Raw genomic sequence first — 11,980 nt, forward strand, 5'->3', positions numbered from 1 at the left:
CTCTCCTCTGCAGTCATTTTCCTTATGGGACCGCAGGCGCGGCGCTCGGTGCTCTGCCGCGGGGTGAGGAGGGGAGAGCGAGAAGACGGAGACGAGGGTCTGTGGGTCTGTCTGCGCGTGTCCAAGAACAGACAAGCGTCGTGACGCACCGGGCGGGCCCTGGACACTCAGCAAGAGCCAAGGCCCTTCCTTCGCGCTAGCTTTAGCTCTCCGTCTTCAGATTTCACCCCTCTTTGCCCCCCGCCAAGAATTCTTTTCTATTATTCCCCCAAACTACTTGGAAAAGGTCTTTGGAGATCTCGCGGCTGCTCTGACGTTTTCTGAGCGAAATCTACAGTCACGGCGTCATTTCTAAAAGGACATTTTATTGGCGTTTCCGCATCCCCGGCTTCCGCTCCCCGGAGCCGAGGAGGGGCCGTCCAGCTCTCAGTCGCCGCGGGCGAATCGCCCGCCTCCCCGGGCTTCCGTGTGTTTGTCAGGAAGGATGGCGCTGGGCCACCTGCCCGCCAGGGTCCCTTCTGACCCCGTGGCCCAGAGCTGGGGAGGACGCGGGCCCGGGGGATGCCGCCCACTCCTGGCTCTCACCAGCAGAGAGCACCGTTCCCTGTGGGATCCAGGAGCGGGCACTGCCAGCCATTCCCCACTGGGTGTGAATGAGGGATTCTTTCCCTTTGAATGGACACAGTGTGTGGGGCTGGGCCGACTTGGCAGAGGCTCCAGCCTCCAGCCTCTCGCTCGTTCCCTTGCCAACTCCTCTCCCTCCCAGGCTGAAGGTCTGAGTGTTGTTTCCACCAGGGGCCCCAGATGCTAAGGACTCTTCCTGGGGCAACTTTCCTCCCCAGCAGGGCTCTTGGGAACAAGAGGAAGGTTCAAGGATCACTGAATCCTGAAGTCTCCAGTGAGAAGAGACCTCAACAGCCGGCTTGCTCCACCCCATTGCTCGAGCTAACTGCATGCCGGACACCGGGCTAAGCACTGAGAATACCAAGAAAAAAATAGTCCCTGACCTCAAGGCGTTTACAGTCTAAGTCTAGCCTCAGACACTTCCTGGCTGTGTGACCCTGGGGGAGTCACTTAACCCTCATTGCCTAGCTCTTACTGCAATTCTGCCTTGGAACCCATATAGAGTACTGATTCTAAGGTGGTTTTTAAAAAGCCTCTACAGCCAGTCTAGGGTGCTGCCTTGCTGCTGGGGGGGGGGGGGTAAGAGCAGTCCCTTGTTCTGGGGTTCCACCTTTTTGGGGGTACTCGGGGACCTTTCTCATGCATCCCATGGCCTCTGACCTCACTCAGCACCCTCTGCCTTAGAGGGTTCTTTCTAAGGTTCCCCCAGAAACAGGACCCACATTCTCATTTTTCTCTGGTCCAAGGTGCTGCATGCAGTAGGACTCCACAAACGTAAGCCCAGGGAGGAGCGCAGGCTCTAGTATTCCTCCTGCCTTTCTCCATCCTCATAGCCCAAGGAGTAAGGGCCGGCTGCCAGGCCAGGGACAGAGAGAGAGAAAGACAGAGAGACAGACAAAGACAGAGAGAGGAAGACAGAGATAGAGACAGAGACAGAGAGAGGGAGAGACAGAGACAGACAGAGACACAGAGAAACGGAAAGGACAGAGAGACAGACACAGAGAGATAGAGAGACAGAGAGAGAGACAGTGAGGGACAGAGACACAGAGAGAGGCAGAGAGACAGAGATATAGAGAGACACAGAGACAGAGAGAGACAGAGAGGACAGAGAGACAGACAGATGGAGGGAGAGACAGAGATAGAAACAGGGAGAGAGACAAAGAGAGAGAGACAGAAAAGGGAGGGACAGAGAGATAGAAGGCAGAGAAAAAGAGAGAGAGACAGAGAGACAAGAGACAGAGAAACAGAGAGGTCTTTAAGAGGAGAGACAGAGAGACAGACAAGAGACAGAGAGAGAAACAGAGAGGTCTTTAATCTAAATCAGCCTGCCTTGCTCTCTGCTCTCTACCTCACCTTCTCCCTCAATGCAGGCAGGGAAGAAGGAGAGGACAAGTTTCTGAATGCTGGGGTAGAAAATTTGGGGTCCCTCCTCTCACTCAGGCATAGACACCCCCAAACGAGTCTGGCTTGCCCATAAGCCCCTCCCCTTCAGGCAGATCTCCGGTGGTAAGTAGGGGGACCCTTGAGAGGGAAGGTGGCAGCCCCTCCCCGTCCCCGCCCCCTCAAGTTGGAAAGTCAAAGGGAGAAGGGTGGCAACATCTTTCAAAGCAGACCAAAGGACCAGCCAGCCCAGCACTCAGGGACCCCAGGTCATAGCTGTGCCTCCACGTAGGATCCAGCCTGCTCCCAACAGGTACGTTGGCTTTGGGGAGAAGGAGGCATCTTGGGGGAGGAGAAAGCCTGGGAATCTTGGAGCTCTTGTTCGGGAAATGAGTGTGCTCCAGGGCTCTGGTCCTGGGGAAGCCCAGCCTGAGGGAAACTCCTCACTAGACCCTCCAAGGCTGCAGCCAGGCAGGATGGCTGAACAGAAAGGAAGGCTGAAAGATGCCCATTTTGGGGACTGGCCAAGGACACCCCAGAGGAGATGCCTCCAGGAAGCAGAAGGAAAGAGGTGCCAGAACTTGGGGGCAGGGAAGCTCTCAGAAGCCAGTGGCCATCTCCTCACCACAGATATTCTAAGGAGGCTGCTCTGAGCGGTCATGGGCAGAGGATTCCACCCCAAACTCCCTTCCTTCTCCCCATCCCCTGCCCCATCCCCTGCAGCCTTCAGTGCTCCTGAATGAAGGGAGAAAATCAGAGTTCTGGGAGAGGGCTGCGACTTACCCTGCCCTCGTTTGCTACCCACTGTGATGCTCTGTGTGCCCTAGTGTTGTCTCTTCTTCTCTCCTCCAGGCTCCCTAGACCCCAGCTGCCACCCACCCCAGGGATAGCCGACCTTCTCCGGGCACCATGATTTTTGGGTTGCTGTTCCTCATGGCCCTGAGCCTTCTACAGGTCCCTCTCAGTGATGGACAGGTAATTCATTTTGCCCCAAGATTTCTCCTCCTCCCTCCTCCCTCTGGGAGCAGGCAATATCATTTAGGCAGATCCCACCACAGGATACACATCTTGGACTGGAAGATGAGCATACCCATTGCCCAAATGGAGAAATCAAGGCATAGAGAAGTTAATGTGACTTAGTATCCAGCCTTCTTGAATTTGATCAGGCTCTTTTCCACTTGACTTATATACTTTTTGTCCTGAAAGGCTCAAGTAGATATTCGTGTGTTTACCCCCCCCCCTTTGGCAATAATGATTAATTATTACATAATTATAATAATTATTAATATTGACATAATAGCCAGCTCTCAGATAGCACTTCACATTATTTCATTTGATCCTTACAATGTCTCTATGAGGAAGGTGCTATGATTATTCCCATTTTACAGTTGAGGAAAATAAAAATAGGAGAATTTAATGACTTGCCCAGGGCCACACAGCTAGGGGGAGGGTCTGGGGCAGGATTCAAACTCAGGGCTTCCAGACTCTAGGTCCACTGCTCTGTGCACTGTGGCACTCCCTAGCTACTTCTCCATTTTGGGCAATTTATTTCAACTCTGGGCCTCAGTTTCCTCATTTGTAACATGAGGTGACTTCCAAGGTCCCTTTCTGTTCTAAATCTATGATCCTCTGAATTGGATGTGTTGAGATTGGAGAAGACTCAGGGTTGATGTGATAGCAGTTTTCAAGGTTCTGAAGATGGTTTTCATGGAGAAGAGGATTTATGTAGACTTGTGATGTTTGGCTGCAGAGGGCCTGGGGACTTCTGGGAAGGGATAGCCTTTTGGAGAAGCAAAGGGGCAGGTTTTGTCCCATATAAGAAACAAGCTCCAGAGCCCTCTGAGCTGTCCAGAAGTGGAAGGCACTGCCTTGGTCCAAAGGAGTAGGTGGGCTTTCCATAGGTGGAGAACTCAACACAGGGTCCTCTGCAGACCTGCTGGCTTTCACGTGTCTCTCTTCCCATCCTCTGACCTCCAGGGCTGCTTGAGCAAGCGGTCAGTGCTCGCCACCATCCGCCAGATGCAGAAACTGCTGTCCACCCAGGAAGCTGCCCAACTGCAGGGCCTGCGCAGCCTCAGGAAGCAGCTGACCATGCTCCAAGGGAATGTCCACAAGCAGGCCACACGGAGGAATGGTAACAATGGAGCCTGGGGAGGTGGCTTGAGAGGGGCCAGACCTCTCATCCAGAGAGCTGCTGAGGAAGGATAGCCCTCTGGACCATTCCGATCTGCGAGACAGTCTGGTTTCACAGTGAATTGGGAGCCCCTATCAGTGCTGGAAACAGGGTGGGCCTATCCCAACTACTCATATTTTTGTTGTTCAGTCATTTTTCGTGACCCCATTTGGGGTTTTCTTGGCAAAGATACTAGAGTGGTTTGCCATTTCCTTTTCCAGCTCATTTTACAAATGGGGAAATAAAGGTAAATGGATTAAATGACTTGAAAAAGAAAGAAAGAAAGAAAGAAAGAAAGAAAGAAAGAAAGAAAGAAAGAAAGAAAGAAAGTGAAGAAAAGAAAAGAAAAGAAAGAAAAAAAAAGATCATAGAGCTAGGAAGTATCTGAGGCCAGATTTGGACTCTGGAAGATGAATTTTTTTGACTCCAGCCCCAATTCTCCATCCATTGTGCCACCAGCTACTGAGATAGCAGGTCCCCAAATTGGACTTTTTTTGCCAAACTGTTCACATGGAACTAAGTTTTTCTGTGTAGACCTAGCCTTTGGGCATCAGTGGGCCTGTCTAGGTGCAGAGGCAAGTAAATGAGTGTATAGAGGGCCTGCTTCCTATTTGGATAAACTGATGCCCAGTGAAGACTGTTGCCACGGTGATGACTTTGTCACTTATAATCTATGTCACTTTGGAGAACTCATTTCTGTCCTTTGGACCTGTTTCATCATCTGTAGGTTGGGGGTGGGGGTGGGCCTAGATGACCTCTCAGGTCTCTTACAGCTTGGAAATCCCATGATCCTATGAATTGACCAGACAAGTTTCTATAGACTATCCATTCTTCTACTGTTCTGATTTTCCTCTAACATACAACTTTCCAGATTGAACAAATGAGTACTTCTCCACTCCCTATATCTGGCCCTCCCTTAGCCCCCCAACTCCTCCATATCATTTATCAAAGGATTCACAAAATTGCAGCTAAAAGGGTCCCTAGAAATTAATGGGTCTAAGAGCAGCAAGGAGGCTCAGTGGATGGAGAGTCAGGCCTAGAGAAGGAAGGTCCTGGGTTCAAATCTAACCTCAGACACTTCCTAGATGAGTGATCCTGAGCAAATCACTTAACCCCCATTGCCTAGCCTTTACCACTCTTCTGTCTTAGAACCAAAACACAGCATTGATTCCAAAATGGAAGGTAGGGTTTTAAAAAATAAAGTCAGTGGGTCAGCTCCCACCATTTTGCAGATGATGAACTGAGCCCCCCAAATTATATAACTTGCTTGAGGTCATACAACTAGTAAGTGTTTGAGGGAGACTTCGAACCCAGGCCCTCCCGACCTTGGCTCTTCAGGTCTGAGCATCCTCTCCTAGGGTAAGGTGGAGCAAAGCTTGAACAAGAAAGATTCTGATAGCCTCCCCAACCTAGTGGAGTGATTTCTGGACTTTGGGTGGTTCTTCTGGGTTTGAATTCCAGTTTTCAAATATACTAGCTGTGTGATTCTGAGAAAGACATTCATGCCTCAATTTTGTCACCCATAAAATGGGAATGATATCGATGCAATAGTGTGATTCTTTTTTTTTATTTAACTCTTACCTTCCCTATATTGGTTCCAAGATAGAAGAGCAGTAAAGGTTAGGCAATGGGGGTGAAGTGACTTGCCCAGGGTCACCTGGCTAGGAAGTGTCTGAGACCAGATCTGAACCAGGTTCTCTTATCCACTGAGCCACTTCGCTGCCCCAATAGCCCGACTCTTTGGGTTTCTGTCAACTATAAAGCACGGCACAAACGTGAATTATTTTTATTTTCCTCCTCATCCTAGAGACGTGCCCCCATCTGGCGATGCCAGCACACGGCAGGAAGCTAGGCAGGAAAGCGGGCATAGGGCACGAGGTGCATTTCCTGTGTGATGCTGGCTTCCAGCTGGTGGGCTCCGAGTCTCGGCTGTGCCAAGAGAACCGAACGTGGAGTGGACAGCAGCCCTTTTGCAAGAGTAACGTATCTGTAGCAGCAGGGGATGGATGGGCAGGTGTGTCGGAGGGCGATGGAGGGGGTTCACAGCAGGGCAAAGGAATCTTGGGGAATGTGGGGGCTCTGGAGGGGCCGGGATCCCAGCCCTACCTTCTGGGTCTGGTCCAGGATCTTGGTCCGGCCCCAGGGAAGGGGTTTCAGATGCTCACAGCCCGCCGGACCCCAGGCACCAGGCACAGATCCCCCTCTTACGGGTCCCCACCACCAGACTATCCCAGAACCGAATCAGACTTCAGGGATGAGTTTTTGGGGTGTCTGCCAACTCTTGCTGGGGCGAAATCTCTCTTGAACTGGGCATGGAGTGAAGGACGCCCTCTCCCTCCTGGCCCCCAGGTATCGATGACTGTGCCAGCCATCCCTGCACCAACGGGGGCACCTGTGTGGATGACGTACAGCGATACATCTGCCTCTGTCCAAGCGGCTGGATTGGAAGCAACTGCCAGACTCCTGCCACCTCCTGTGAGTGCCGCCCTCTCCTCCGGGCCCCTGCGGGACCATCTGCAGGGAATCACCCCAATCCCACCCCTCCAAGGGGAGACAGGAAGAAGCTTCCGTCTCCTAGAGACAAAGCTGTTACGGATACCTGGGCTGGGGCAAGCGACAGATCATGCCTGACAATGGGCCATTGGAGGGGGAGCTGAGAAAGCAGGGGGGATGCAGGCAGAGCCGGGAAGGGATTCTCTTTCATGAGGGCCTCCTGGGTGCCCAGTCTGGTGCTAAATGCCTCTGGGGATCCCTGGCCAGAAGGAACTGGGGCCATGAGTCCGCGTGGTCAAACGTATCTTTCGTGGGCACACACACGTCCTTCTGCAGTCCAGCAGCTGTCTAGACTTAGAGCACCCCATATTCCTAGGCTATCCCCCTTCTGAGCTCTCTGACCCTCAGCATCTTCTTCTTCGACTCTACTACTCTGGGAATTTTGACTAAATTCAGTCCATCCGGCTAAGGAGAGCCAGGAGGCTGGAGGGAGAACTTGCGCCGGGGGCCCTTCTCCCAAGAGCTTAGGCTGAGACTTAGCCGTACAGACCGGGAGGTCCGTGGGGAGACTGCCCTCTCTGTTTGACTGTGACCTCTTCTGCCTACCCCACCCCAACTGCCCCCAGACTGGGTGTCTCTGAGCAACTCCTCCTTCAGCCGCCAGCCCCGCTGTGCCGAGAACGGGCAGGGCGCCCGTCAGTGCAGCTGTGACACGGGCTTCCAGATGCGTGCCGGCGGCTTGTGTCAAGGTAAGGGTGGCCGAAGAGATGGCAGGCGCGTCTCCTCCGAGAGAGGAGAGAATCTGAGAGCCGGAGGGCCCTAGGAAGGACTTTAGGAATCATCTAGTCCGCCACTGTCGTTTCACAAAAGAAAAAAGAGAGCCTCAGAAAGGGGGTGCCCAAGGCTCTGAGCAAGGGGCTGTAATGGAGACAGTCTTGAATTTGGAGGCAGAGTTCAGGGTTCAAATTCCAGCTTTATTTACTACCCGAGTGGCCTTGAGCAAGTCAACGTCTCTGGGCTTCGGGTCTTCATTTATGACATGGAAGGGACTAGAGTCCAACCCAGCTCCGTTCCTGCCTCAGCTGTTTCGGGAGTGTTGGGGAGGCAGTGAAGGCAGGAGGGCTCTCTTGGGTTGTCTCTTCAGCCCACCCTCTGCTCCTCCCTTTCTCAGATGTTGACGAGTGCCAGCTTTTCCAGCTGAACCAACAGAACAGAATCTGCGTCCACAGCTGTATCAACCTACCTGGGTCTTACCGCTGTGTCTGCCCCGCGGGCTACCTGCTCAACCCTGACCAAAACACGTGTGAAGGTGGGCACCAATGTTCCTCCCCAGGGGGTATTAGAGCAGGCTGGGAAGTGGGCTGAGAGCACCCCTGACCCTCCAGCATCTTCTGCGGGGGAGCCTGGCTTCGTGGAGACTCGGCATCCACTCTCTGCCCTCTGCGCCATCTCCCTCCTGCCCTTCCTCTCACCCTGGATGTCAAACCTGCCCATCACATGGCACACTCTAACTCTCCGAAGGGCCCAGAGACAGCCTCTTGTGGGCTCTCCCCATAGCCCAAGGAGTGTGGGAAGGGTTTTGGTGGTCTCTCCCACCTCCCAGGACTTAAGAGGAAATTGAGGAGGCACCAAAGGGACTCTGGGTGAGAACTCAGGAGTCCTAGCTCCTGCGCTGAGACCTCTCCCCTTATCTCTGTGAATTCCCCTTGGACACAAGGAAAAAGTTCAGACTCCCAGGCCAGCCCTTGCTGGGAAGAATCAGGAGGTCCTGTTTTGAGATACAGCCCAAAGGGTAGGAACATCGGGTGATAGATTTGGAACTGGAAGGGACCTTAGGGACCATCATGTCCAACCAACCCTCTCGTGTTACCAATGGGAAAACTGGGGACTAGCAAGTGACTTGTCTAAAGTCACACAGTAGTAAGTAGATTCAAACCCAGATCCTTTGATACCAAATCTAGAGCTCTTTCCACTGTATGTTTTCTCTCATCCTCTCTTGCCCTGCCTAATGTATGTGCTTTTGTGAGAGACAGGCAGATAGAGACAGTGTCTGTGTGAGAGAGGGAGAGACAGAGAGAGAGAGACAGAGGGGAGAGAGACAGAGAGACAGAGACAGAGAGGAGAGAGAGAAAGAGACAGAGAGACAGAGAGGAGAGAAAGAGAGACAGAGACAGAGAAAGAAAGAGGCAGAAAAAGACAGAAACAGAGGCAGAGAGATAGAGACAGAGAGAGAGAGAGGAGAGAGACAGAGAGACAGAAAGACAGAGAGAAACAGAGGCAGAGACAGAGAGACAGAGACAGAGAGATAGAGACAGAGAGAGAAAGACAGAGACAGAGACAGAGAGGAGAGAGAGAAAGAGAGAGGCAGAGAAAGACAGAAACAGAGGCAGAGAGACAGAGACAGAGACAGAGAGAGGAGAGAGAGAGAGAGAAAGACAGAGAGAAACAGAGGCAGAGACAGAGAAACAGAGACAGAGAGAGAGACAGAGAGAGAAAGACAGAGACAGAGACAGAGAGGAGAGAGAGAAAGAGACAGAGAGAGAGAGAGAGGCAGAGAGGAGAGAGAGAAAGAGAAACAGAGAGAGAAACAGAGGCAAAGACAGAGAGATAGAGACACAGAGAGAGAGGCAGACAGACAGACAGACAGAGACAGTGTCTGTGTCTGTGGGGGTGGGCTGGGAGAGACAGAGACCCAGAGAGAGGACAGAAGAGAACATGTGTGTGCTAAGAGAAATGTCGTGCCTTTGCCAGATGTAGACGAGTGTGCAGATCAACAGCACAATTGCAGCCGAGGCGAGCTGTGCATCAACGTCTTTGGGGGCTTCCAGTGTGTGCGACCAGAATGTCCTCGGCCCCGCCACAACACCAGTTACGTGAAGACGTCAGCCTTGTGAGTGACTTCTTGGACTTTCCTGACTTGCCCGCCATTTTCCCGTCTCTCACCTCCAGCCTCCCTGGTCTCAGTCTCTTGGGATGAGCCCATTATTCAGGTCAAGTTAAGAAGCCATTTATGAAGTCATACTATGTGCCAGACAGTGTGCCCCCAAGATGCAGACAGTCTAACAGGAGAGACAGCCCCCCGCAAAGCCCCCAACCAGACACTAACAAGATCAATGCAGGATAAACTGGAGATAATGGGAAAGGGAGAGCTCTGATATTAAAGGGGAAACTGGGAAAGCCTTCTGGCAGAAGGTGGGAAACTTGAAGGAAGTCAGGAAAAGCAGGAAATGAAGAGGAGAATGCCATCGGAGGTATGTGCGAGCCCTTGTGTGAGGAAAAGAAAAGAGACAAGATCACTATGTGGTGTGGAGGGAATCGTAAGATGTAAGAGGACCAGAAAAGGAAGAAGGGGCCAGGTTATAAAAGGCTTTAGAAGGGAGAACTAGGTGGCTCAATGGATAGAGAGCCAGGTTTGAAATCAGGAGGACCTGGATTCAAATCTGGCCTTAGATTCTTCCAAATTTGGTGACCTTGGACAGGTCACTTAACGCCCATTTGCCTAGTCCTTTTTGTTCTTCTGCCTTGGAACCAATGCACAGCATTGATACTAAGAGGGAAGGTAAAGATTAAAAAAAAAAAAAAAAAAAAAGGACCTATTATTTGCCTGATTCCCAGCTGCCTAACAAATGAGATATTTGTAAAATATTTAAAACAGTGGCTGGCCCCTAGTAAGTAAGAGCTAAATAAATGGGAAGATCATTCCATGCCTCAGTTTCCTTGATTGTAAAATGAGTAGAATAATAGCACTTACCTCCCAGGGTTGTTTACATTTATTAGATGTATTAGTTTATGTTTATTATTAATGTTAAACATTATTTATTATTATTAATTACCTCGTTTATCAAAATCCTCCAAAGTGCCAGGGCTACAAAGAAAGAGGAAGAGAAAATGAGTTCTCTGCGAACCTTAGAGGGCTCCGTAGTTACGGTGTCCATTGGAGAGGGGCAGCAGGAGCTCTTTGGGGACCAGACCGTCGGGAAGGAGGGGTTTGGGGGCAGGGTCCTCAGCCTCTCCTTCTGCCTCCGACTTCCTCCAGCCAGTGTGAGCGGAACCCGTGCCCAGTGGACAGCCAAGCCTGCCGCCAGGCGGCCAACTCCATCTCCTTTCACTACCTGCCGCTGCCGTCCAACCGCACGGTGCCCCGCGTCCTCTTCAGGATGTCCACCACGCGCTTCCTCGGAGACAGCCTGCGCTTCGCCATCACGGGTGGCCGGGGCCTCGGGGCTTTTGCTGTGCAGCGCTCAGACCGGCACACGGGCGAGCTGGTGCTGACCAGCCCGGTGCCTGGCCCCGCCACCTTGGAGGTGCAGCTGGAGATGAGCGAGCTCTCCAAGAAGGTTCTGCTGGGCAAGCACGTCTTCAGGATCACCGCTTTCATCTCCCCCTATGAGTTCTAGCTCGCTGGTGGTGGGGGCCCTCCTCCTCGGGGTTCGCAGCGGCTTCACCTCAGGGTGCAAAGGGGAGGGTGTTCCGAGGCTGCTGTTTCTGTTTTTGCTTCCTCAGCCTTTGTTATAGTCCGCAGGGCTGGGATGCTAGGGAGGGTGGGGGAGAGGCCAGCCACCATGCCTTGGGGACCTGGAAACCTGGGCTCTGGCTCTCACTCTGCCATTTGTGACTTCTAGGAGCCTGAACGAGTCACCTCCCCTGCTCCGGGCCTCAGTTTCTCCATCTAGCAGTAGAGTGCTAGACTAAATTAGGTCTCTTTTGCCTCTGAGAATAATAAAAACTAAAATCATTCCGTATCGGGCTCTTTGGGTAGGCATTGTAGAACAGATGCCAGTGGCTTCCCCCATCGCTGCCTCCCAACCCTTCACCCAAACCACACCAGGAAAAACCAGTGTCCAGAGCATCAGGGTGTGCGGTGGTAAACACCAATTCTTTCTGAGAATGGACAGGGGTACAAGAGTCCTGGAGGAACCTACCAGCTTGTTATCCCTAACCTCCAAGACTAACCACAGATTACGCATCTGTTACCATGGAAACTAAAGGACTCTGGACAGTGACCAGAGCCCCTTCTCTCCATCCCAGTGGTAGCATTCTGACCAGTTGGGGCCAGATCACAAAAAAAGAGAAACAAAGAGATCTAAAGCCATCTATGGGGGTCAGTGGGTCAGTCAGGCATTGATGCTATGCCACCTACCATACTACCTAATTATTTCTCCCTCTACATAATGCATAATTATTTCTGTCCCAGGTACCTTTCCTCAGCATCCTCTGCATTTCCTATTGTTGTCCCCCCATGTCTCTATATCCCCTCTGAACAAACCAAACCCTTATTACCTTGGGCACACTGTCTCCTGGTGTGTGCTG

General features: G+C 52.1%; 1 protein-coding gene across 1 annotated transcript; it reads left to right on the forward strand.

Annotated features, from left to right (window-relative positions):
* Nucleotides 1-2,913: 2,913 nt before the first annotated feature.
* Nucleotides 2,914-11,423, forward strand: LOC123233215 (fibulin-7-like). Its single transcript, XM_044659364.1, has 7 exons — nt 2,914-2,979; nt 3,982-4,138; nt 6,527-6,652; nt 7,297-7,419; nt 7,842-7,979; nt 9,422-9,560; nt 10,707-11,423. The coding sequence occupies exons 1-7, from the start codon at nt 2,914-2,916 to the stop codon at nt 11,065-11,067; spliced, it is 1,110 nt and encodes a 369-aa protein (XP_044515299.1). The 3' UTR covers nt 11,068-11,423.
* The last annotated feature ends 557 nt before the right edge of the window (nt 11,424-11,980 follow it).

The sequence above is a fragment of the Gracilinanus agilis genome, chromosome 2 (genome assembly GCF_016433145.1).
Source record: "Gracilinanus agilis isolate LMUSP501 chromosome 2, AgileGrace, whole genome shotgun sequence".
Lineage (NCBI taxonomy): Eukaryota > Metazoa > Chordata > Mammalia > Didelphimorphia > Didelphidae > Gracilinanus > Gracilinanus agilis.

What these genes read in the sequence shown, in the direction of transcription:
- LOC123233215 (XM_044659364.1), top strand. Translation starts at nt 2,914, where the DNA reads ATGATTTTTGGGTTGCTGTTCCTCATGGCCCTGAGCCTTCTACAGGTC. An exon ending in GCAGGCCACACGGAGGAATG is followed by an intron (nt 4,139 to 6,526) that starts GTAACAATGGAG and finishes CCTGGCCCCCAG; the next exon opens with GTATCGATGACTGTGCCAGC. An exon ending in TGCCGGCGGCTTGTGTCAAG is followed by an intron (nt 7,420 to 7,841) that starts GTAAGGGTGGCC and finishes TCCCTTTCTCAG; the next exon opens with ATGTTGACGAGTGCCAGCTT.